Raw genomic sequence first — 25,116 nt, 5'->3', positions numbered from 1 at the left:
AGGGCAGAGGTGTGGGAAGTGGAGGAGATATGATGGGGGGGGCATTGTTGATCACATGGGAGGGGAACTTTCAGTCCTTGAAATAGCGGGCCATCTGGGATGTCCTGGAGTGGAACTGCTCCTATGGAGAGTAGATGTGGCAGAGGTGGAGGAATTGAGAGTAAGGGATCACATTTTTATAGGGGGCAAGGGTGGGAGGAGATGTAGTCAAGGCAGCTGTGGGTGTCAGTGGATTTGAAATAAGTGTCCGTATGTAGTCGGTCAGGTCTGTCTGGTGCCTCCTCTCTGCACTCTTCATTTAACCAGGGTTGATCTCCCGGCTATATGGTAAAGGTAGAATGGGAGATAGAATCATAAAGTTATGCAAATCCATGCCAGTTATTGAAAGTAGCAGGGCAGATTGAGAAAGTAGTTAATAAGGTATGGGATATCCTTGCCTTTATAAATAGAGACAAGGGATTCAAATATAAGGAATTGAGGCTGATGGTTCATTAAACACTAGATCAGCCTCAACTGGCTGGTGGGTCCATTCCGTGTACTGCATTATAGGGAGGATAGAAAGGCATTAAATTAGATTAGAAGAGATTTGAGAAGACTCCAGGGATGAGAGACCTCAGTTACATATCTAGATTTGGAATAACTGAATAGTTATTGGCCTTAGTGAAGAGAACGTTAAGAAGAGATAAAATAAAAATGTTCAGAAACTAAAGGGTTTGAGCAGATTATATGGAGTAAAACTGTTCCCATTGCACTTTTGTTCTCTACCCACTTAAATAATATGCGTATTTTCCTCCCTTTACCCACCTCTCAAAATACATATATTCTCTCCTTTCGACCCTCTTCTCTTCAAACTCTTCTTCTCCATGATGATAAAACTCTTCTTCTCCATGATGATAAAACTCTTCTCCCTCTGTGATGATAAAACTCTTCTCCCTCCATTCTTCTCATTCAGCCCCTACCCCAGTCTCTCTGCCATGCACACAGCATGCTGGTATCTTTCATCACTTTCCTCAGTCAATGCTGATACGCTCCAACTCTTGAATGCTATTTCCTTAATTCCCCCAAGCAGTTTTCATTCCCTATCCTTTCCTTCATTCCCACTTCCTCAAGTTTTCCTAAATAATCTCCTACTCTCCTACTTTGTATTGCTCCTCTCTCTATCCTCCAAGTGTTCCATTGATGAAATACTGCTGTGGGAAATAAAGTTCAATGTCTTTTTGAATCTCACAAGACCATCATCAAGACTATTACACATGGCATTATTTAAGTCCTATAGCAGCCAGTTTTATTTATTCACTGGATGTTGGCTTCACTGGCAAGGCAAAGGGGTGCCCCTGGCCCATTTTAAGACCTGGAGAAAATATCCACAAATGTTTGTCCACAATACGTTTGGTCAAGCCGATGCTAGAAAGTGAAAGATTGAAATTCCTTGGTCCCATTTTACCAACAGTGCAAATGTGGTGAACTCATTTCAACACTGCCATAGCATTTTGAGAATTAATAACATTTTTTAATGAGTGTATTATCCAAAAGTGATATTAAATTTGACATTTTCTGTTATTTATGATGCAATATTCTATTTACAGATAATTTTACAGACATTCAGAATATTGACCAAAAACGCAAGTTATACATAAGAAGCTTTTTGAAACTATGCCTTACTCTGGTGGATGGGGTCTGTGCAGTCTAGTTGGGGAGTTTGGTCGGACCCGGCCTTGGGTTGGTTCATCCAATTGTTTTATTCTGTGTTCTGCTGAATAGGTGGTAATGCTTCTTAATCGATGCTCATGTTCTTCAGTCCAGGCAGTGCTTGCTTTCTGCCTGATTTTGTCAAACTCCCTAGGATCGAGAGGTTTGAAAGGCATTTGAAAGTGTGCAATTTCCATTTTAGCAGAACTTTTCTTCAGACACTGGGTTGGAGGACGGTAAGAAGCTGACAGTGCAGAACTGCTGGCCTTGTTATTAATTACTACTACATTTACTACAGCAGTTTAGTTTTCAGATATTTTGAAACACTCCTACATTCACGAGTGAATCTAACAAAGCTAGTTGATCATAACAAAGAACAGAGTTGGAGTTAGCGTTGTTGACATCTTTTGCTAAGCAACAAAGCTGGATGAGCACCAGCCTCCCACAATCTGGATGACTCATATCCTACTACAAGTACAGGTACCGGCAAACAATAACGTTCATAAATATTGTAGTTGTTTGGTAGTACAGAACATGAGTATTTACTTTAGCAAATTAAAATATCCCAAAAGAGCATTGTCTCATGTTGATGAGACATATGAAAAAGATAACTTATTATTTAAATAAAAATTCATTGGTTTAGTTTTAAAAATAGACTTTGCTAGTCTAAATGGCTGCTTACAGACCACATTCACAAATTGGTACAGTTCTGAAAACTCTTCATACCTGAACTAATAAGAAAGGATGAGTCTTATCAATCTCAATACGAACAATGGATCACAACCAGAGGAATAGAAACTAAATGATGAATTGAAACTGATTCCTTAATTGGACAATCACATGATTAAATATCTTGAACCCTTAAATGAGTATAAAATCATGAAGGGCATGGATAGGGTGAATAGCCAAGGTCTTTTCCCCCAAGGGTGGGATGAGTCCAAAACTACAGGGCATAGGTTTAAGGTGAGAGGGGAAAGATTCAAAAGGACCTGAGGGTAAATTTTACATGCAGAGGGTGGTGCTTGTATAGAGCAAGCTGCCAAAGTAAGTGGTGGAGGTGGGTACAATTACAACATTTAAGAGGCATCTGGATGGGAATATGAATGGGAAGTGTTTCGAGGGATATGGGCCAAATGCTAGCAAATGGGACTAAGTCAGATAGGAATGTGTGGTTGGTGCGGACAAGTTGGACCAAACTGTCTGTTTCTGTGCTGCATGACTCAGAGTCTTCTTCTGACATCAGAATAGAGGACAACAAGCATACTCTAGGTCAACAGTTAAACCTACCTCAAGTCCAAGACTCCTCAAAATCTAATTCCAAAAAGAATCCTGTAATCACCTAAAAAGCTGACCAATTCGGTCTATAAGAATTATCCTGCTACGTCATCCAACTTTAAAGGGATTCTGCAAAACCCTCTCTTTAGCCTTCTGGACTCCCCTGAACTCTAACCCAAATGAGGGAACATCGCTAAACTCTGATGTTTACATCAATTAATATCTACAATTTTGGTTTTCTTATTCACAGCTGTAAAATTTCTCAGGACTTAACCTCTATTGGAAGAAATCAACTGTATGCAAAATAAGTGTACAGCATAAGCAAAAAAAACCCAAAACATTAACTTCATGCATCTAAAAGAAGTGAAACTCAAGAAGCAGCCTACCACAAGACAATTCACAACTGGAAGCTGCTAGTGAAAAGATATCCAAGGAGAATGAGACTTAAGTCCAATTTGGACTAAACCAACAGTGAAAACTCCAGTTAATAACCTGCAGAAATTTAAGCAGGAGTCTATGATTGATTCTCACAGCAAGCCACAGAAAAGAACCTCACACTTTCTTTAAGACATAACTTAAGCATTATAAGACCAAGCAAGATTTTGAAAAGTTTAACTACACAAAAGAGACTTAAGAAATAAAATTCCAGCAATTAGTGATCATTCAGCAGTATTAAGTAATACAGAAGATTCAGAGATCAGAAATGGTGCAACAAAACATACTATTAGAGGACTGTGTAAACTTATTAAAAATGCGTCATGAGATGTGGATAACACTGGGTAGGCCAGCATTTGTTGCCTATTCCTAACTGCCCTGGAAAAAGGTAGTAGTGAGTTACCTTCTCAAACAGCTGTATTCCTTGGAATGTACAAGTACCCATAATGCTATTTAGAGGAGCAGTGTAACTATAAGTGAGAATGGTGTGTGTCTTAGACCATAAGATATAGGAACAGAAGTAGGCCATTCAGGCATAAGATTGCTCTACCCTTCAATGAGATCAGTGTTGGTCCTTAACTCCATTTTCAAGCCTTTTCCCGTAACCCTCAATTTCATTACTGGAATTAAAAAATCTGTCTATCTCAGTCTTAATATAAACAATGACCGGGTTCTACACTCCTTTGTAGTAAAGAATTCCACAAATTCATTACTCTCTCAGAGAATACATTCCTCACCTCAGTCTTCAATGGGTGACCTCTTACTCCAGAATTATGATCTCTGGTGCTAAACTCAACCATTAAAGGGAAACAACATCTTTGCATCTAAGTGGTAAAGAACCTTAAAAATCTTAAATAAAACAAAGAACTGTGGATGCTGGTGATCTGAAATAGACAGAAATTGCTGCAGAAACTCAACAAGTCTGGAGGCATTTGTGAGAAGAACTGTTTCAAGTCCGGTGACTCTGAGCTTACTTGAGTTCTGATGAAGAGTCACCGAAATCAAAATGTTAACTCTGCTTTCTTCCCATAGACGCTGCCAGACATACTGAGTGTCTCCTACAGTTTCTGTTTTGGTTCCTTAAAAATCTTGCAAGTTTCAATAAGGTTGCCTCTCATTCTTCTAAACTTCAATGAGTACATGCTCAAACTATCAAAAATCTCCTCATAGAAAAATTCTCTCCATAACCAGGCTCAATCTAATGTACCTTTTCTGGGCAGCCTCCAACACCAATATATTGTTCCTTAGATAAGCAGACCAAAACTGTACATAGTATTCAAGGCATGGTCTAATTAGTGCCTTATATAATTTTAGCAAGACTTGCTTATTTTTATACTATGTTTCTTCTGAAATAATAATTAACATTCCAATTGCCAATTACATACTGATCTTGGGTATCAGTTAACTTAGTTGGCTGGATGGCTGGCTTGCAATGCAGTGTGATGTCAACAGCATGGATCAATTCGCACAATTGTGGAGGTTAATGTGAAGGAAGAATTTGCCTTCTCAACGTTTCTCCTCCCTCACCTGAGGCACAGTGACCCTCAGGTTAACCCATTACCAATTGTCTCTACCTTCAGGGGAGAGAGAGAGGGAGAGAGAGAGGGAGAGAGAGAGAGAGAGAGAGAGAGAACCTGCACAGTTACTGCCTTTGTTGTTTGAACGCATGTATCGTTGGACATCGCAGTGCATCTGGGAAAATTAACAAACAGTGAAATTCACAACTGATTTTGGAGAAACTGTTGGGCGAAGTTCACAGCACAGAATCAGATAAGTTAATCATTCTTTTAAGTGTGGCCTACAGAGAATCTGCAGTAGTGAGTAGAGTGGGTTCTTTCTTGATTATATCCTTTTGGAGATATGTCTCTTGATTAAACTTAAAATATAAGCGACAACTATTAATTTAATCCAGGGCAGTGTTTGTAGAGGAATAAGACAGTGTTAATGTTTGGGTTTGTAGATTGTGAAGGAGCAAAAATGGCCTTTAATGGAGTGATATGTACTTCTTGTCAGATGTGGGAGTTTAAAGAGAGTTTAAGGGTTACTGCGGATTATATCTGCCATAAATGCTGTTGGATGCGAATCTTATCAGATTGAATAGATTGGTTGGAGAGACAGTTAGAAGCAACGAGGAATTTGCAACAGCATGTGATGGATGGTAGTTATAGGAAGGGGGGAAAGTCTCAGATACAGTCACATAGATGGGTTAACTCGAGGAAAGGTAACAGAGGTAGGCAGCTAGTGCAGGAGTCTTTTGTGGATATACCCATTTCAAACAGGTATGCTGTTTTGGAAAATGTAAGGGGGTGATGGATTCTCAGGGGAATGCAGCATGAACAGCCGAGTTTCTGGTATTGAGACTGGCTCTAATGCAACGAAGGGTACGTCAGGTTCCAAGAGATCAATTGTGTTAGGGGATTCTCTAGTTCGAGGTACAGACAGACGTTTCTGTGGCCAGCAGCAAAAAAGCAGAATGGTGTGTTGCTTCCCTGGTGCCAGGATCAGGGATGTCTCAGAGAGGGTGCAGAATGTTCTCACAGGGGAGAGGGGCCAGCAAAAGGCCATTATTCACATTGGAACCAGCGACATAGGAAGGGGAAAGGTTGAGATTCTGAAGGGAGATTACAGGGAAATCACAGGGAGTTAAGCAGGAATTTTAAAAGGAAGTCCTCGAGAGTAGTAATATCTGGATTACTCCCAGTGCTACGAGCTTGTGAGGGCAGGAATAGGTGGATAGAGCAGATGAATTCATAGCTGAGGAGCTGGTGTGTGGGAGAAGGATTCACATTTTTGGATCATTGGAATCTCTTGGGGTAGAAGTGACATGTACAAGGACGGATTGTACCTAAATTGAAAGGGGACTAATATACTGGCAGGGAAATTTGCTAGAACTGCTTGGGGGGATTTAAACTAGTAAGGTGGCGGGGTGGGACCCAGGGAGATAATGAGGAAAGAGATCGATCTGAGACGGGTACAGCTGAGAACAGAAGTGAGTCAAACAGTCAGGGCAGGCAGGGACAAGGTAGGACTAATAAATTAAACTGCTTTTATTTCAATGCAAGGGGCCTAACAGGGAAAGCAGATGAACTCAGGGCATGGTTAGGAACATGGGACTGCAATATCATACCAATTACAGAAACATGGCTCAGGGATAGGCAGGACTGGCAGCTTAATGTTCCAGGATACAAATGCAACAGGAAGGATAGAAAGGGAGGCAAGAGAGGGGGGGGGGGGGGGGCATTTTTGATAAGGGATAGCATTACAGCTGTGCTGAGGGAGGATATTCCCGGAAATACATCCAGGGAATTTATTTGCATGGAACTGAGAAATAAGAAAGGGATGATAACATTATTGGGATTGTATTATAGACCCCTAATAGTCAGAGGGAAATTGAGAAACAAACTTGTAAGGAGATCTTAGCTAACTGTAAGAATAATAGGGTGGTTATGGTCAGGGATTTCACCTTTCCAAACATAGACTGGGACTGCCATAGTGTTAAAGGTTTAGATGGAAAGGAATTTGTCAAGTGTGTACAAGACAATTTTCTGATTCAGTATGTGGATGTACCTACCAGAGAAGGTGCAAAATGTGACCTACTCTTTGGAAATAAGGCAGGGCAGGTGACTGAAGTGTCAGTGGGGGAGCACTTTGGGGTCAGCGACCATAATTCTATTAGATTATCTAAAATAATGATGGAAAAGGATAGACCAGATCTAAAAGTTGAAGTCCTAATTGGAAAAAGGCCAATTTTGATGGTATCAAGCAAGAACCTTCAAAAGCGGATTGGGGGCAGATGTTCATAGGTAAAGGGACGGCTGGAAAATGGGAAGCCTTCAGAAACGAGATAACAAGAATCCAGAAAAAGTATATTCCTGTTAGGGTGAAAGGAAAGGCTAGTAGGTATAGGGAATGTTGGATGACTAAAGAAATTGAGGGTTTGGTTAAGAAAAAGGAAGCATACGTAAGGTATAGACAGGATAGATCGAGTGAATCCTTAGAAGAGTATAAAGGAAATAGGAGTATACTTAAGAGGGAAATCAGGAGGGCAAAAGGAGACATGAGATAGCTTTAGCAAATAGAATTAAGGCGAATCCAAAGAGTTTTTACAAATACATTAAGGACAAAGGGGTAACTAGGGAGCGTATAGGGCCCCTCAAAGATCAGCAAGGCAGCCTTTGTGTGGAGCTGCAGAAAATGGGGGAGATACTAAATGAGTATTTTGCATCAGTATTTACTGTGGAAAAGGATATGGAAGATATAGACTGTAGGGAAATAGATGGCGACATCTTGAAAAATGTCCATATTACAGAGGAGGAAATGCTGGATGTCTTTAAACGGGTAAAGGTGGATAAATCCCCAGGACCTGATCAGGTGTACCCTAGAGCTCTGCGAGAAGCTAGAGGAGTGATTGCTGGGCCTCTTACTGAGATATTTGTATCATCAATAGTCACAGGTGAGGTGTCAGAAGACTGGAGAGTAGCTAACGTGGTGCGACTGTTTAAGAAGGTTGGTAAGGACAAGCCAGGGAACTATAGATCAGTGAGCCTGACGTTGGTGGTGGGCAAGTTGTTGGCGGGAACCCTGAGGGACAGAATGTACTTATATTTGGAAAGGCAAGGACTGATTAGGGATAGTCAACATGGCTTTGTGCATGGGAAATCATGTCTCACAAACTTTATTTGAGTTTTTTGTGGAAATAACAGAGGATTGATTAGGGCAGAGTAGCAGATGTGATCTATATAGATCTCAGTAAGGCATTCGACAAGGTTCCCCATGGGAGACTGATTAGCAAGATTCGGTCTCACGGAATACAGGGTGAACTAGCCATTTGGATACAGAACTGGCTCAAAGGTAGAAGACAGAGGGTGGTGGTAGAGGATTGTTCTTCACACTGGAGGCTTGCGACCAGTGGAGTGCCACAATGATCGGTGCTGGGTCCTTTACTTTTTGTCATTTACGTAAATGATTTGGATGAGAGCATACAAGGTAAAGTTAGTAAGTTTGTCGGTGATACCAAAACTGGAGGCGTAGTGGACAGCGAACAGGGTTACCTCAGATTACAATGGGATCTTGACCAGATGGGCCAATGGGCTGAGGAGAGGCAAATGGAATTTAATTCAGATAAATGCGAGGTGCTGTATTTTGGGAAAGCAAATCTTAGCAGAACTTATACACTTAATGGTAAGGTCCTAGGGAGTGTTGCTGAACAAAGAGACCTTGGATTGCAGGTTCATAGTTCCTGGAAAGTGGAGTAGCAGGTAGATAAGATAGTGAAGGCGGCATTTGGTATGCTTTCCTATATTGGTCAGAGTATTGAGTACAGGAGTTGGGAGGTCATGTTGCAGCTGTACAGGACATTGGTTAGGCCAGTTTTGGAATATTGCGTGAGATTCTAGGCTCCTTCCTATCGGAAAGATGTTGTGAAACTTGAAAGGGTTCAGAAAGGATTTACAAGGATGTTGCCTGGATAGGAGGATTTGAGCTATAGGGAGAGGCTGAACAGGCTGAGGCTGTATTCCCTGGAGCATCGGAGGCTGAGGGGTAACCTTATAGAGGTTTACAAAATTATGAGGGGCATGGATAGGGTAAATAGGCGAAGTCTTTGCCCTGGAGTCGGGGACTCCAGACTAGAGGGCATAGGTTTAGGGTGAGAGGGGAAAGATATAAAAGAGACCTAAAGGGCAACTTTTTCACACAAAGGGTGGTACGTGAATGGAATGAGCTGCCAGGGGAAGTGGTGGAGGCTGGTACAATTGCAAGATTTAAGAGGCATTTGGATGGGTATATGAATAGGAAGGATTTGGAGGAACATGGGCCGGGTACTGGCAGGTGGGACTAGATTGGGTTGGGATATCTGGTCGGCATGGACGGGTTGGACCGAAGGGTCTGTTTCCATGCTGTACATCTTTATGACTCTATTTTATTGATCTTTGATGCTAACTTTCGTTTTCATTTATGACAACCTGAAATCCCTCTGTACTGCAGCTTTTTTTCAGTCTTTCTCCATTTAACTAATATGTGGCTCCTCTATTCATCCTGCCAAAGTGCATAACCTCTCATTTTCCCACAGTATATTCCATCTGCCAACATTTTGCCCACTTACTTCACCTGTCTATATATTCCTTTTGTAGGCTCGGCCAGCCTCACCACTTGCCTTCCCACTTATTTTTCTGTCATCTGCAAATATGGCAATATTGAACTGAATCTTTTGTAGTAATGTGTATTCAATATAAAACAGTGAAAAGGGCATACTCAGCCTTCATACATGCCAGTAGTACATTCACCTTTCTCATCCAAGTTATTAATAAATATTGTAAATGATTTAGTCTTTATACTCATCCCTGTGAACTCCATTAGTTACAAGCTGCCATCCTGAAAATGCTTCCCTTATCTCAACCATCTTATAGCTCTTTATCTAACCTGCTTGTCACCTTATCAAAGGATTCTAACAAAGTATTCCTCTTTGAGAAGCCATGCTGACTCTGTTTCATTATATCATGTATTTCTGAATGCTCTGCCATTACATCGTTTATAACAGACTCTAGCATGTTCCCAGTATGTGGGAGGCAAAGACATAGCAGTATTGTTCTGGTCTAGTAAATCAGGGACTCAGGTTAGCTGCTCCACCAGGGAGATGTAACTTCTCCAGAACCACCATCACCAAAGGCCCACGACTAGGATCCAATTAATCCCACAGTAAAGTATGGTGGAAGGAGTTTTTGACAGTCACGGGGGAGAGGGGGTAAATAAAATATTAATTGTTTGTAAACTCCAAGATGGCAAAGCAAAAACCATAAATAATATTGACTCACACAGGATGGTCTTTAATTGTTAAAGGGAATGTGTTCAGATGGTCAATGTATCCCAACCACAGGTTCACTTAGGTTTCCAATGTTATAAAAAGTGATGTGGTGCAATTATTAGCGCAGGAAAGCAGAGCTGGCTAAAGCCAACTAGCAAAATTAGGTCGAGAAATGCAATGGTAGGCACTTGTGGAATAGTGTACAGACCCCTAACAGTAACCTCCCAGCACAGTGAAGCATAAAATAAATAATGAAAGCTGATCAGATAAGCTTTGTGATTTCAAGCACATTATGTTGAGCTCTTGTTATCACCTCCACACTCAATTTTTTTGGATAAGAGTTTTCTTCCTGTCTCTCAGGACTCCTTCACTTGCCTCTAATACTCTTCTGCCACCTGGCCTTTTATCTAATGGACAAGTGTCGACATAGCATCAGTCACCTTAATTTCTCTGCTTCCCCATACCATTCTAATTTATTTCCCTCTTAACTGACTCAGTTTGTGCTCTTAGATCCAACCCTGACATTGTGGTCAAACCTGCCAACAAGGGTGATGTCTAGCATACACATCTATATTGTGTATCTGCCCTTGACCAGGGCCCCACCACTGAATACTAGATTAATGTGTCTCTGACTGTAACTAACCTGATCTCATCTAGCAATCTTCCCCAACCCCATAAATCCCACTTCTACCTTCTCAAAATCCACAAACAGGACAGCTAGGCAGGCCTATTGTTTCTGCCTGTTCCCACCCCACAGAAGCTATTTCTTCTTAAAACTCTTCTTCCCTGGTCAATCAACAATCCCTCTGCCTGTCCAACCTTTTTCCTTCTCTCTACCTATCTGTTCACTCAATTTCCCCTCCCACCACCCCCATTTAGTTATCAAGATAAATATTAGTTTTTCCCAGATACTCTCAGTTCTTGCAACATTCTCTCAACAGATGCTGCCAGACCTGCAGCAATTGTTTTTCTTACAGATTTCCAACATACACATTTCTTTGTTTTATTTTATATTATTGTGACAATCATGGTAGATTTATTGTACGTATTGACTGGAAACATCAGAAGAACAAATGTATCCTAGATAAGGAGTTCACAGAGTATTTTCAGATAATATCTTAGAGCGGCATGTTCTCAAACCAACTAGAAATGCTACGGTGTAATGAGATTAGATTAATGATATCATAATACGATTGATTTTGCATTCAATTTGAAGGAGGGGGGAGTGTTACTATTTAATTTAAATAAGGGAAATTAAGTGCATGAAAACAGAAATGGCTAAATAGAGTTGGAAAAGTAGGTTAAAATATCAGTCAACAGGTGCAGTGACAGACAATTAAAGGGGATGTTTCAGAAAATACAGAATAGATATTCTATTAATTTAGAAATCCAATGGAAGTATGTTAAAGATAGGGAAAAAAAGAGAAAACAAATAATTATATAGAGACTGGTGACAGTTCAGAAGATTGAACAAAAGAGAAAAATCAAATAATTAATAAAGGAGGAAAAATTAGAGTACAAGAGAAAACTAACCAGAAATAAATAACAGATATCAAGAGTTTCTATAAATATTAAGCATTAGCAAAATGAGTATTGATGAGGCAAAGTAAGGAAATGGTTGTTGAATTGAGCATCTACCATTGTGCATCAGATTTCACTACAAAATATACAAGTAAAATCACAGAAGCAATGATAAATCAGGAAATGGAAGGCAGGAAGGAGTGAGAAAATTCCAATCACCAGAGGAATGATAGAATAAATTGTTAGAACTGTGGGTCTTGACGGTCTTCATCCTAGGGGTCTGAAAATAAATGGCGAGTGAGATAATTCATTCAAATTTTAACTGTCCAAAATTCCCTTGATCAGGGCGTGAATGAGTTAGTTTGGAAGATAGCAAATGTAATTCCTTTACTCAAAGACAGACAGAAAGCAAGAAACTACAGACTAGTCAGTTTAATGTGTCATAAAGAAAATGCACAAAGCTATTAATAAAAATGGTATAGCAGGGCACTTAGATAAGTTCAAGGTAATCAGATGAAGTCAATGCGATTTTGTGGAAAGTAAATCATGAGACCATTCTATTGGAGTCCTTTGAGGAGGTAACACATATCGTGGATAAAGAGGAAATTGACAGATACAATTCCAAAACACATTTGAGGATGTGCAAAGATTAATGGGTAGGGAGTTGCATGGATAAAAGATTGGCTTGCTAACAAGATGACAATAGATGTTTGAGTGTTATTCCATTTCACAAGATGTAACATGTAGTGTGTCACAGGGACCTCAACTGTTAACCATGGCTTAGATAAGGGATGGAAGGTGACACTGAGCAGATTTGCTGATGTCAGTAAAATAGGTAAGAAAGCTAGTTGAAAAGAGGATACAGAGGGGTTGCAAAAAGATATTGATAAGCTAAATGAATAGGCAAGCATATGGGCAAATGTGAAATGATGTGCTTTGGTATGAAGCTCACCACCACCTTCTCAAGGTCATTGAAGGACAGGCAATAAATGCTGGCCCAGACAGTAACACCCATGTCCCATAGGACAATTAAAAAAAATCATGCCAAGATGTAATAAAATGAACCAAGCCATCCAAAAGTGGCATTATAAAACAAAATGTGGCACCAAACCATACCAGGAGAGAGTAGGGCCGACGAACAAAAGCATGTTCAAAGGCAAGTTTTAAGGAGTGACTTTAAAGGAAAAAGGTAGAAAGGCTTTCAGATCTTCAGGCATTGGTAGCTGAAGATGTGACCACCACCAGAGGATTAATATGGTATTTCATATCAGGGATGATTAAATGCCCAGAATTAGGAATGCAGATTTTGGAGAGTTGTGGAACTGGAAGAGGTTACAGAGACGTACGGTCATACAAGGATTTGTAAACAATAAGACTTTTTTTTATAAGTTGAAGTGTTACTTTACAAGTATCTTGGCAAGCAGAGCTGTCTTGGGAGAATGGAATGTGGCATGAATTAACACACAGACAACAGAACTTTGGTCACTTAAGGTTACAGAGGATTGAATGGGACATGCCAGAAATGCAATATAAGTGATCAAGTCTAGAGAAACAAAGACATGGACGAGGGCTACAACAGCAGGTGCACTGAGACAGGGAAAGACAGGTAAGGAGAAAGTGAGGACTGTAGATGCTGGAGACCAGAGTCTAGAGTCATATGCCAGAAATGTCGATTTTCCTGCTCCTCAGATGCTGCCTGACCTGTTGTACTTTCCCAGCAACACACTGCCAGGTAAGGGTATAAGCAGTTTAGTTAACAGGAAGAGGAAAGGAGACAGTGGAAATTCACAGAACCACAAGCATAACAGTGTAGAAGCAGCACATTTGGCTCATGTCGGATAACACAAAGCTCAACAAATTGACAGGACACAGGAAATCGGGTTAAATATAGTTTATTTCATGAATATGCAGCAAGAGCCAGTCTTATTACCCTGAAGTGTAAAGACTAAACTCTGGGCTGTTACAATCACCTTCCAACTTTATACAAACCATTACAACATATGTATTACAATTCCCATGTTTCTACTGTTTTCCCACAGTTTACACCAGCATTGTCTGTACTTAAACCAAGGCTGACACTATCCTGTTACTGCTGGTCTTGCCTTCGTCTCATTTATTATCCATTCTTTGTACACCAGTGGTTTCCACTTGTTTGCTGTTACTCACGATATGACAAAAGCTTTAACCCCGAAATGAACTTAATCTCCTCAGTAACTACACCAGCTTTCCAAATGAGCATTGAGACTTAGTGTTATTGTCCTGTCTTTTCCCCATACTCTTGAACATTGTTTTGATTCAAATAATCATTAAGTGCTCCAATTGTACTGGTCTCCACACACTGCTCAGCAGTGCATTACAGACAGAAACCACCAATTGTGTGAAAAAGACTTTTTCTTGCATCACATTTGCTAATTTTGCAAAACACATTATGCCATTATGTTCTCGAACATTTTACAAGTAGGGACAGTTTCTCTCTATCTACTGTATCCAAACCCTCATTATTTTGAAAATCTGTCAGAACTTCTCACCTTTATAAAAAAAATTACCAATTCTCAATCTAACTGATATTCCTCAGCCCCGGAATCATTTTTGGAAGCCTCTTCTGCACTCTCTCATACATTCACCTTCTTCTCATGGAGTTGCATTTAGAACTGTACACAATTTCAGTGGAGGACCATCAAGCTTATTTTTTTAAATACAAGTTCAGCACAACTTCTTTGCTCTTATATAGTATTAATAGGGATGAACAGTACAAGTCCAGGATAGTGTATATTTTAATTTCTTTTTCTATCTGTCCCACCACCTTTGAATAATCTACGCACAACTATACTCAGGTCCTTTTGCTCCTGCATCCCCTTAACAAAAAATCCATTATTTTATCTTGTTTGCCCATGCTCTTCCAACTAAAATGAATCACCTCACTTCCTACATTGACCTTCATCTGTTACCCATCCGCTCACTCCACCAAACTGTCTAAGCTATGTCCTTTTGAAGTCCTACACTGTCCTCAATTTATACAGTTTTGAACTATTGTATCCTCTGCAACAATTTAATTATCCCCAAATAATTTCCCTGGGTGTATTTCCAGGAATATCCTTCCTAAGTACAGCTGTATTGCTATCCCTTATCAAAAACGCCACTTCCCCCTCCTCTCTCGCCTCCCTTTCTGTCTTTCCTGCATCCTGGAACATTAAGCTGCCAGTCCTGCCCAAACCTGCGCCAAGTTTTTGAAATTGCTATGAGATTCCAGTCCCATGTTCCTAACCATGCATTGAGTTCATCTGCCTTCCCTGTTAGGCCACTTGCATTGAAATAAATAGTTTAATTTATCAGTCCTACCTTGTTCTCTGCTTTGTCCTTACCTGTACTGAGTGTTTGGCTCGCTTCTTTTCTCAACTGTACCCATCTCAGATTGATCTCTTTCCTCACTATTTCCCTGGGCTCCGCAACACCCCCCCCCCCCCCACCACCACCACCTCACCCTCCAAAACACCACCACCACACTAGTTTAAATCCTCCCGAGCAGCTCTAGCAAATTCCCCTGCCAGTATATTAGTCCTCTTCCAATTCAAGTGCAATCCATCCTTCTTGTACACGTCACTTCCAAAAGAGATTCCAATGATCCAAAAATGTGAATCCTTCTCCCATACACCAGCTCCTCAGCCATGCATTAATCTGCTCTATCCTCCTATTCCTACCCTCATTAGCTTGTAACATCTGGATTACTCCCAGTGTTACTACTTTGAGGGCCTCCTTTTTAAATTCCTGCCAAACTATCTATCTTATCCCTTCGCAATCTCATCCTTTTCCCTTCCGACATCGTTGGTTCCAATGTGTACAATGACCTCCTGCTGAGCCCTCTCCCCCTTGAGAATATTCTGCACTCTCTCTGAGATATCCTTGATCGTGGCGCCAGGGAGGCAACATGCCATTATGATTTTTCGCTGCTGGCCATAGAAACGTATGTCTGTGCCTCGAACTAGAGAGAGTCCCCTAACACAATTGATCTCTTGGAACTCTCGATGTGCCCCTCATTGCATTAAAGCCAGTCCCAATACCAGAAACTTGGCTAAACTCCCCGAAACTCCATCACCCCCTACGTTTTCCAAAACTTGTTTGAAATGGGGATAGCCACAGAAGATACCTGCACTACCTCTCTTACCTTTTCTGGAGTGACTGTACCTGTGACTTTTCTCCCTTCCTATAACTGCCACACATCACACCCCCTTGCTCTTGTAAATTCCTCACTGCCTCTAACTGTCTCTCCAACCAACCCATTCACAACCAACAGCATTTATTGCAGACATAATCCTCAGTAGCACATAAAATCTCCCTAAACTCCCACATCCGACAAGAAGAGCATATCACTCTACTAAAGGCCATTTTTGCTTCTTTCAATCTCAGACCCAGAAAATAGCACTGTCTTATTTCTCTACAAAACACTGTTCCAGGCTAACTTAATACTTATGGCTTATATTTTTAAGTTTAATCAAGAGACATATCTCAATAAAACACAATCCAGAACCCATCTACTCACTACTGCAGACTTACAGTAAGGCCATACTTAAAACTATTCACTTATCTGTTTCTGTGCTGTGAACTCGCCCAAACAGGTTCCTACAAGATCAGTTGGGAATTTCATTTTTTGTTTATTTTCCCAGACACACTCAGATGTCCAGCAATACACGAATTCAAACAGCAAAGACAGTAACTGCGCATGTTCACTGCTGTGTCAAATAGCAGTGTATTTCTTTCTCTCTCCTGCATTGACCAACCATGTGCTGTCTTTGTCTGTTTCTCTCCCTTTTAAAAGTGCTGTTGTTTTAACATATTTTCTACAAAGTTCCAAAACAATGCAAAAGCATATAAAACAGTAATTCGACAAAATCACTTCCAACGCTAAAATACCTCAAAAAAAAGGAGCAGCCTGTTACAGTTCGAAATTTTTCCCGTCCTCCATCTTTATTATATTGCACCTGCCCAACAGCAGTTTCTTACCGGTCAATTAAGTTACGAATTTCTGTGATGTCAGTTGTTTTGATCAGCAAGACTGACTGCAGGACACTCTTTCTGGATGGCTTCATTACAATGCACACTGGATGACAATCTTCCCAGAGTGCTTCACTGCAACAATCTGCAAGCCATTCTTCCTTTTGTTTTGTTTCTTTATTTTAGAAAATGACAAGGATGGTGTAACTCTTTAATTTTCTCTTTTCCTGAAATAGGTTTTTAAAAATTAGAATTTATTTATTTTTTTATCAAGCATCATGGCCAGAGGGCATAAAGAAAATCACATTCTATATTTGCAGGTTTAACTTTTCTTTTTAAAAAATAAGCCAATCTTGCTGAACTCAAAATGGCTGAGTGTGATCACATGGTTTTTGATCAAAAGGTTTTTGCTATGGATTTATTTTCAAATAATTGGAAATAAAAACCAGCATTGAGGGAACATCCTTCAGTCTACCTTCAGTAAAGATCAGAAATAAAAAAGGGAAAGGAGTAAATCAATGTATTGCTGTCTCAGGCTTAGGATAGGAAAAAGGAATCAATTTAAAACACGACCATTTCACCTTTGTCGTCAACTCTGCACTTAAAGCCACAAGGAGAATTTAAAATTTCCAGTATTTAAAGTAACATAAGTTGGAAACAATTTTTTTTTCAATGACTGACACTTCATGAAAAGTAGAAAATTTGCAAAATTTGGTTTCCTTAGCTCCCAATTAACTAGGTATTCCTTTGTTGACAAGCTACTCTTGGCAGGTACCTTCACTGTCCTTTGTAGCCATCCCTCCTTCACCCCTCTCCCCTTCTGCAAATCATTTGCTACTCTCCTGCTCTCTGCCTTTGCAGTTACTGGGTTCATCCCCTCTCGTTTTGCAGACATTTCTAACCACTCACTGTCACCTTGCCCAGCAGACCTGCCCTAGCCCCCTCATCAACTTTGTTCACAACTGAAACTTGCCTTTCACTATTTCAATATCAGCTGTTTCCTTCCCTCACTTGCTGCCAGTAGGTTCATCCTTGAGCCACCAGCCTGTGATTGAAGGAGTAACTTTTCAAAATGTATTGGTTCTGTTTCTTGGTAACTTTTCAGATTGCTCACCAATGATTTTTCCGGCTACTTTTGGGGTGACTTTGCCCATAAATTGAGCGCTTGATCCTGAAAATTACTAGCATGTGACTCATGCTGGAAAAAGCTTGAGATTTCTAAGTTTACATAAGAATGGCCACTTAGGCAAAGCTCCCATGACTGCAACATTCTCAGAACTTTATCTTGAATTTATCAATTGTTAACATAATATTAAGGGTCGCTTCAGCATTAATGTGTGATAAAGTCAAAAAAAGGTCAATCCTGAACTGAGTTTAAAAAAAAGTAGGAAAGGGTAACAGATAGCATTAAATGCCTCTGACGTTTTACCTAATTATGTTTTCCTTAATGTTAAGACCACTAATGTTAGTAACAGCAAACTGAGAAGTTATAGTCAAGGTCTGATCTATCACCGATAAGGTGGGAATCACATGTAGCTTGTTGATCAAATCATCCAGAAACAAGACTGTAAAATGATGACACAATCTAAAAAGACCAATCCAAGGCTAATTGTTATAATCAATACTTAAAAACTGAAATACATCTTTACCGTATGTTAAAAAACACAACTTGGTCATGTGATAGGAACCGGGTGATTCTAACATTTGCCAAATGCATAAGCCCTGCAGTGTCTACAGACTGCAACTAGAATCATGAATAATCTAGTATACACTCGCAGTTGTCCCTGCTTGAAATATCCATTAGAAAATCATGAGTCGAACAATTAGGATTTTCTGAAATCACTTCTTACTATTTTTGCTGTCAGTCTCTCCTTTTTTGCAGACATTCCTACTCCATCTCCGTCTAATCACTCACTTGTCACTGGTAAGTTCAGCAGTGAGCCAATAAGCAGCAAGTCGGCAAGTGCAAGTCTATATAGAGTCAGATGTACAACACGGAAACAAACCCTTCAGTCCAGCTTGTCCATACCAACCAGATATCCTCACCTAATCTAGTCCTATTTGCCAGCACCCGGCCCATATCCCTCGAACCCCTTCCTATTTATGTACCCATCCAGATGCCTTCCAAATGCTGTAATTGGACCAGCTTTCACCACTTCCTCTGGCAGCTCGTTCCATACAGGGACCACCCTCTGAAAAATTTGCCCTTTAGGTTCCTTTTAAATCTTTCCCCTCTCACCCTAAACGCATGCCCTCTAGCTGTGGACTCCCTCAGCCAGAGAAAATACATTGGCTATTTATCCTATCCATGCTCCTCATAATTTTATAAGCTCACCCCTCAGCCTCTGATTCTCCAGGGAAAACAGCCCCAGGCCTATTTAGCTCTCCCTATAGCTGAAATCCTCCAAACCTAGCAACATCTTTGTAAATCTTTTCTAAACCCTTTCAAGTTTCACAACACCCTTCCGACAGGAAGGAGGCCAGAATTCCATACAGTATTCCAAAAGTGGCCTAACCAATGTTCTGTACAGCCACAACATGACCTAACTCCTATACTCCAAGCTCTGTCGAATAAAGGAAAGCGTACCAAATGCCTTCTTCACTATCCTATTTACCTGTGACTCTACTTTAAGGGGATTATACACATGCACTTCAATGTCTCTTTGTCCAGCCACACTTCCCAAGACGTTCCCATTAAGTGTATAAAACCTGCTCTGATTTGCTTTTCCAAAATGCAGCACCTCACATTTATCTGAATTAAACCCCATCTGCCACTCCTCAGCCCACTGGCCTATCTGATCAAGATCCCGATGTACTATGGAGGTAATCTTCTTCGCTGTCCACTAGACCTCCAATTTTGGTGTCATCTACCAGCTTAGTAACTCTTATGCTCACATCCAAATCATTTATATAGACAACGAAAAGCAATGGACTCGGCATTGATCCTTGTGGCATGCCATTGATCACAGGCATCCAGTCTGAAAAGCAACCCTCCACCACCACCCTCTGTCTTCTACCTTTGAGCCAGTTCTGTATCCAAATGGCTGGTTCCTCCTGAATTCCATGAGATCTAACCTTGCTCACAAGTCTCCCATGAGAACCTTGTTGAATGCCTTACTGAAGTCCATATAAGATCACATCTACTGCTCTGCCCTCATCAATCCTCTTTGTTACTTCTTTAAAAAGCTCAACCAAGTTCATGAGACATGATTTCCCACGCACAAAGCCGTGCTTCCCTAGTCAGTTCTTGCCTTTCCAAATACATTTAAATCCTGTCACTCAGGATTCTCTCCAACAACTTGCCCACCACTGATGTCAGGTTCACAGGTCTATAGTTCTCCTGGTTTTTCCTTACCACCTTTCTTAAATAATGGCACATTAGCCAGTCTTCCGGCACCTCACCTGCGACGACTGATGATCCAAGTATCTTAGCAAGGGGCCCAGCAATCACTTCCCTAGCTTCCCACAGAATTCTAGGGTACACTTGATCAAGTCCTGGGAATTTATCCACTTTTGTGTGTTTTAAGACATCCAGCACCACCGCCTCAGTAATATGGACAATTTTCAGTGTCACCGTCTATTTCCCTACATTCTATATCTTCCATGTCCTTCTCCACAGTAAACACTGATGCAAAATACTCATTTAGTATCTCCTCTATCTCCTGTAGTTCCACACATAGGCTGCCTTGCTGATCTTTGAGGGTCTTATTCTCTCCCGAGTTACCCTTTCGTCCTTAATGTATTTATAAAATCCCTTTGGATTCTCCTTACTCCTACTGGCCAAAACTATCTCATGTCCCCATTTAGCCCTCCTGATTTCTCTCTTAAGTATATTCCTACCGCCTTTAGATTCTAAGGATTCACTCAATCTCTGCTGTCTATACCTGACATATACTTCCTTCTTTTTCTTAGCCAAAAACTCAATTCCTCTAGTCATTCAGCATTCCCTGCACTTAACAGCCTTTCCTTTTACTCTAACAGGAATATACTGTCTCTGGACTCTCATTATCTCAATTCTGATGGGTTTCCCATTTTCCAACTGTCCCTTTACCTGTGAATATCTGCGCCCAATCAACTTTTGAAAGTTCTTGCCAAAACCATCAAAATTAGCCTTCCTACAATTTAGAACTTCAATTTTTAAGATTCTGTCTATTCTTTTCATCACCTGGTCAAAATAATTTGCCATAATAACTACAGTGAAACAAAATATATTTCATACAATTTTATTTCACAAAAACTGACCATTTAGTCCATGTGACAAAATAATTAGTGAATCATGGCAAAGTCAGCTTCATGAAATTAAAATGGTCCACAATGCTATGCTCATTCAGGAAATAATCTGCACAAACATATTAAAATTTTAAGTGTGCATAAACTAATGTTAGAATCTTCATTAAAGTGCTTCCATATGGAAATCCCATTGAGCCAGCAAGGAATGTTCCTTTAAAACATTTGAATTATTAAAGTTTGTCTGTGAAAACATTATGATCATTTCCAAATTTACAATCCATAACAGACTTGCAATGTTTAATTGAGTATAAGGTATTTATTCCTTTGTCGAAAATGCCTTCAGAAGGATGTCTGCGGCCAAACCAGGAGTTATATCACCATTGACAACCTTATCTTCTAAACTTGGAATTTGATTTCTGACAGATGGATGGTCACAGAAGTATTCAGTAATATTTTCTTTAATCAGACTCCACATCCACACTTTTTGTTGCTTTCGTCTTTTTATTTGCAACTCACCACTTTCTAATAATGTGGCCTTGAATTTTTCTATTTCCTCCCAGAGTTCAGGAATTCCTTGCCCAGTTTTTGAAGATACACGGGTCACCTAAAAAGAACAAAGTACGTACATAAGAAATAGGGGCAGTAGGCCATTTACCCCCTTGAGATCGCCCTGCCATTCTGGAAGATCACGACTGACCTGCCCAGGCCTCAACTACTCTTTTATGCCATTTCCTCACAGCCCTCAACTCCTACTTTCTCTTTAAATACTCTCAGTGATCTAGCTTCCATAACGGAGGTAAGAAAATTCTAAACATTCATTATTTTAAGCAGAAATTATTTTGCAAATCCATTACAGAACAAGGAGACACTCATTTGTTAAAGGTTCCTTTACTAGTGGAAACATCCCAACATCTACCCTGTCAAGCACCCCCAGAATCTTGTATGTTACAATAAGGTTATCTTCATTCTTCTAAACTCTAACAAATGAAGGCCTAATCTATTTAGCCATTCATAAGTCAACTCCTTCACCCCAGGAAATCAGCCTGGTGAATCATTTTTTAACTGCCTCCGCTGCCAACATATCTGGTCTTAAATATAGGGACAAAAAAACAGTAGTCCAGATGGGGCTTCAACAACACTACATATAGTTGTGACAAGACTGCCTCCATTTTTAAGCATCAAGCCCCTAGCAATGATAGTCAAAATTCAATTTGTCCTCCTAATTACTTGCTGTACTGGCACACTTTATTTTTGCGTTCCATACATGAGAACATTGTGATCCCTCTGCTGTACTTTCTGGAGCCCCTTTCCATTTAAACAACAGTCTGCTTTTTGACAGTTCCTTCCAAAGCATGACTTCACTTTCCTAAATTTAAACTCCATCTGCCAAGTTTTTGCCTCAATCATTTTACATCCCCTTCTAGATTCCTTATGTTGTTATTACAATATACCTGATCCCCCAATTTTAGAATTAGGAAGAAATTTTGATAATTTACACTCTGCCCCATTTCGAAGCCATTAATACAGACAGTGAAGTAGTCCACTAGTTACATCTTTCCAATCTTAAGACTCATTTGTTCAAAGCCTGTCTTCATTAATCCATGATCATTACCCTCAACATCATGTGTTCCTGAATTCTGCCTATTTTTTACATGGCACCTTATTGAATGTTTTCTGGAAATCCAAATTCATGAGAAGACTTATAAAGAAAAAAGGAGGGGAAGGGGCAGGTTGGGCACTGCTGTGTCAAAGTTTATAATCCCACTTGGAAAATCTTTACCTAACTACATGCTGTGTGAAAATATTGATTCTCGTGGCACATTTGCTTCTACTGCAACCTACCTCAATTCTGTACTCTATTGTCCTCTATCCTTTAAGGATTGGGAATAGATTCACCCTATCTATACAGACCAGGCCCCTCATGATTTTGACTGAATTTTTTTCAATCTATCCTGATCATCTTTGTGATAATCTCTTTTCTCGTTGTTTGTCTTATTCACTCTGGAGGTCTCCGTTCTCTCTCAAACCTAAGTGTTATTCTACCACATCTCTAAGATTTAGGAATGCAGCAAAATGGGAAACATGCATGAATTGGTCAGAAAGATGATACAAGAAAAGCATGGGGTTCAGGTAAGGGAGAGCAAAGGGTGAAGCAGCTGTGGCCAGAAAGAAGAGATTAAGATTATTTATGGCAAGGGCAGACAGGACTAGTGAACAAGAAACTAATTTGACTCTTGTGAAAACCCCTCTCTATTTCATTCACTAAAGTCTCTTAGGGAAAGATGTCTGTTGTCTTTAGCTAGTTTGGCCTACATTTCACCCAATGCATATAAGGTTGTTGACTCTCACGTACCCAGTCAAAAGGTATTGCAAGGATCTCCTGAACCTAACTGTTCTAGAACCATTAAAAAGGAATGAAACTGGGTGGATGAATTGGCATCCAGCTAAGCACCGGAAGGAGCAGTGGCACACCATGTCTTGTACTATAAAGACCCTCTTGCTAACAACATCTAGGGACTTATGCCAAAGATGACAGTCATATTCATGAAATTGTCAATTACTGATAAAGGTAGATAATTACAGATACCTCCATTACAATCCCTGGGAATTTCAGTCAAAAGGACTGACACGTTAGAGGTGGTGACGAAGTACTGTATGATCATGGAGACCTGAACATCAACTCTGAACCCTGTAATGTCTCAAGGTATCAGAGAAAACAACAGCAAGGCAAACTCCTCAACCATCACTTGAAAAGTTCCCTCAGCTGTTGAGAGTATCCCTCTACACTGAATGTCACTTGAAAGCAATGAGGGTAACAAGGGTACAGAATGTGCTCTACATGGAGGTTTTCAGTATTCATCACTAAGAGTAGTTCAACAGAACCACTACTGACAAAAGGTTACTGAATCCTGAAGCACACATCTTCCTTACTGGGCCTGCATCTAGTGATTAGGGAACCAAGAGGGAAAAAAATCTTACTTGACCTCATCTTCGCCAATTAACCTATCCACAATACTGCTAGTAAGAATACTTGTGGAGAAGAAATCCTGCCTTCACAGTGAGATCCAGCATGCTGCATGGCACAATGAACAGTCCACGTTCAAATGCAACAAGATCTGGAGAATATCCAGGCTTTGGCTGATAGGTGCCAAGTAACATTCCCACGTCAAAAATGCCAGACTATGACCATCACCAATAAGAGACAGACAATCGAACCATTGTCCCTTGGCATTCAATGGTGTTACTATCACTGAATCTTCCACTATCATCATCCTGGGTGTGATTATTGACCAGAATCTCAACTGGACTTACCACTTAAACACAGTGGCTACAAGAGCAAGTCAGAGGCTGGGAATATTGTAGCGAGAAACTCACGTCCCTACTCCTCAAAGTCTATCCACCACTAACACGGCACAAGTCAGGAATGTGATGGAATACTCTCCCACTTGCCTGGATGAGTGTTGCTGTAACACTCAACAAGCTTGACACCATCCAGGAGAAAGCAGCTTGCTTGATTGGTACTATATCTACAAGCATCCGCTCCCTCAAAACTCATTCAAGTTCCCCTCCAGGCCACTCTCCATCCTGACCTGGAAATACATCGCTATTCCTTCACTGTCACAGGGTCAAAATCCTGGAATTCCCTCCCTAATGGCATTGTGGGTCAATCCACAGCAGGTGGACTGCAGCAGTTCACCTCCACCTTCTCAAGGGCAACTAGGGACGACCAATAAATGCTGGTCAGCCAATAACACCAACATCCCACAAAATAAGCAAAACAAAAGGGCAGAATAAATCAGAAGATAATGAAGACATGTACAAAACTCATTAATCATTAGTGACTTTAATCAAAATATAGATTGGCAAAATCTAATTAGCAGAAGTAGCTACAAGGAAGAATTCAGAGTGTATTTGGGGCAGTTTCCCAGAACAATGTATTGTGGATTGAATCAGGGATCAGGTTACTTTGGATATGATCATACGCAATGAGGCAAGCCTAATAAACAATCTCAGAGTAAAAGATCCCCAGAGAACAGAGACCATAACATGGTAGAATATAGCATTCAGTTTGACAGCAAGTAACTTGGATTGGAAACAACTGACTAAACTTAAATAATGAGAATTACAAATGAAGAAGGGAGAATTGGGTGGAGAGGACTGGGAGAGAAGTTCAG

At 40.3% G+C, this 25,116-nt stretch overlaps 2 protein-coding genes across 4 annotated transcripts in view; both read right to left on the bottom strand.

Annotated features, from left to right (window-relative positions):
• Window positions 1–1,813, bottom strand: part of LOC140477266 (uncharacterized) — a 58,360-nt gene extending 56,547 nt beyond the window's left edge. The window contains exon 1 of the mRNA XM_072570885.1: window positions 1,663–1,813. The gene's annotated coding sequence lies outside the window, so the exon portion shown is untranslated. The remainder of the gene's footprint in view (window positions 1–1,662) is intronic.
• Window positions 1,688–25,116, bottom strand: part of mmaa (metabolism of cobalamin associated A) — a 67,432-nt gene continuing 44,003 nt past the window's right edge. The window contains exons 6-7 of one of the 3 annotated variants that reach the window (XM_072570671.1): window positions 21,458–21,545; window positions 1,688–1,839 (exon numbers count right to left, since the gene is read on the bottom strand). In XM_072570671.1, the coding sequence (XP_072426772.1) occupies window positions 1,775–1,839; window positions 21,458–21,545 (153 nt within the window). In that variant the 3' untranslated portion in view covers window positions 1,688–1,774. Of the gene's footprint in view, window positions 1,840–15,186; window positions 16,939–20,918; window positions 21,546–25,116 lie in introns of those variants that run through there. The other 2 variants (XM_072570758.1, XM_072570577.1) reach the window with 2 other exon arrangements.

Source organism: Chiloscyllium punctatum, chromosome 1 (genome assembly GCF_047496795.1).
Source record: "Chiloscyllium punctatum isolate Juve2018m chromosome 1, sChiPun1.3, whole genome shotgun sequence".
In the NCBI taxonomy this organism is placed as follows: domain Eukaryota; kingdom Metazoa; phylum Chordata; class Chondrichthyes; order Orectolobiformes; family Hemiscylliidae; genus Chiloscyllium; species Chiloscyllium punctatum.
Note: the sequence above shows the minus strand (reverse complement) of the source record. Positions and strands in the feature narration are given on the sequence as shown.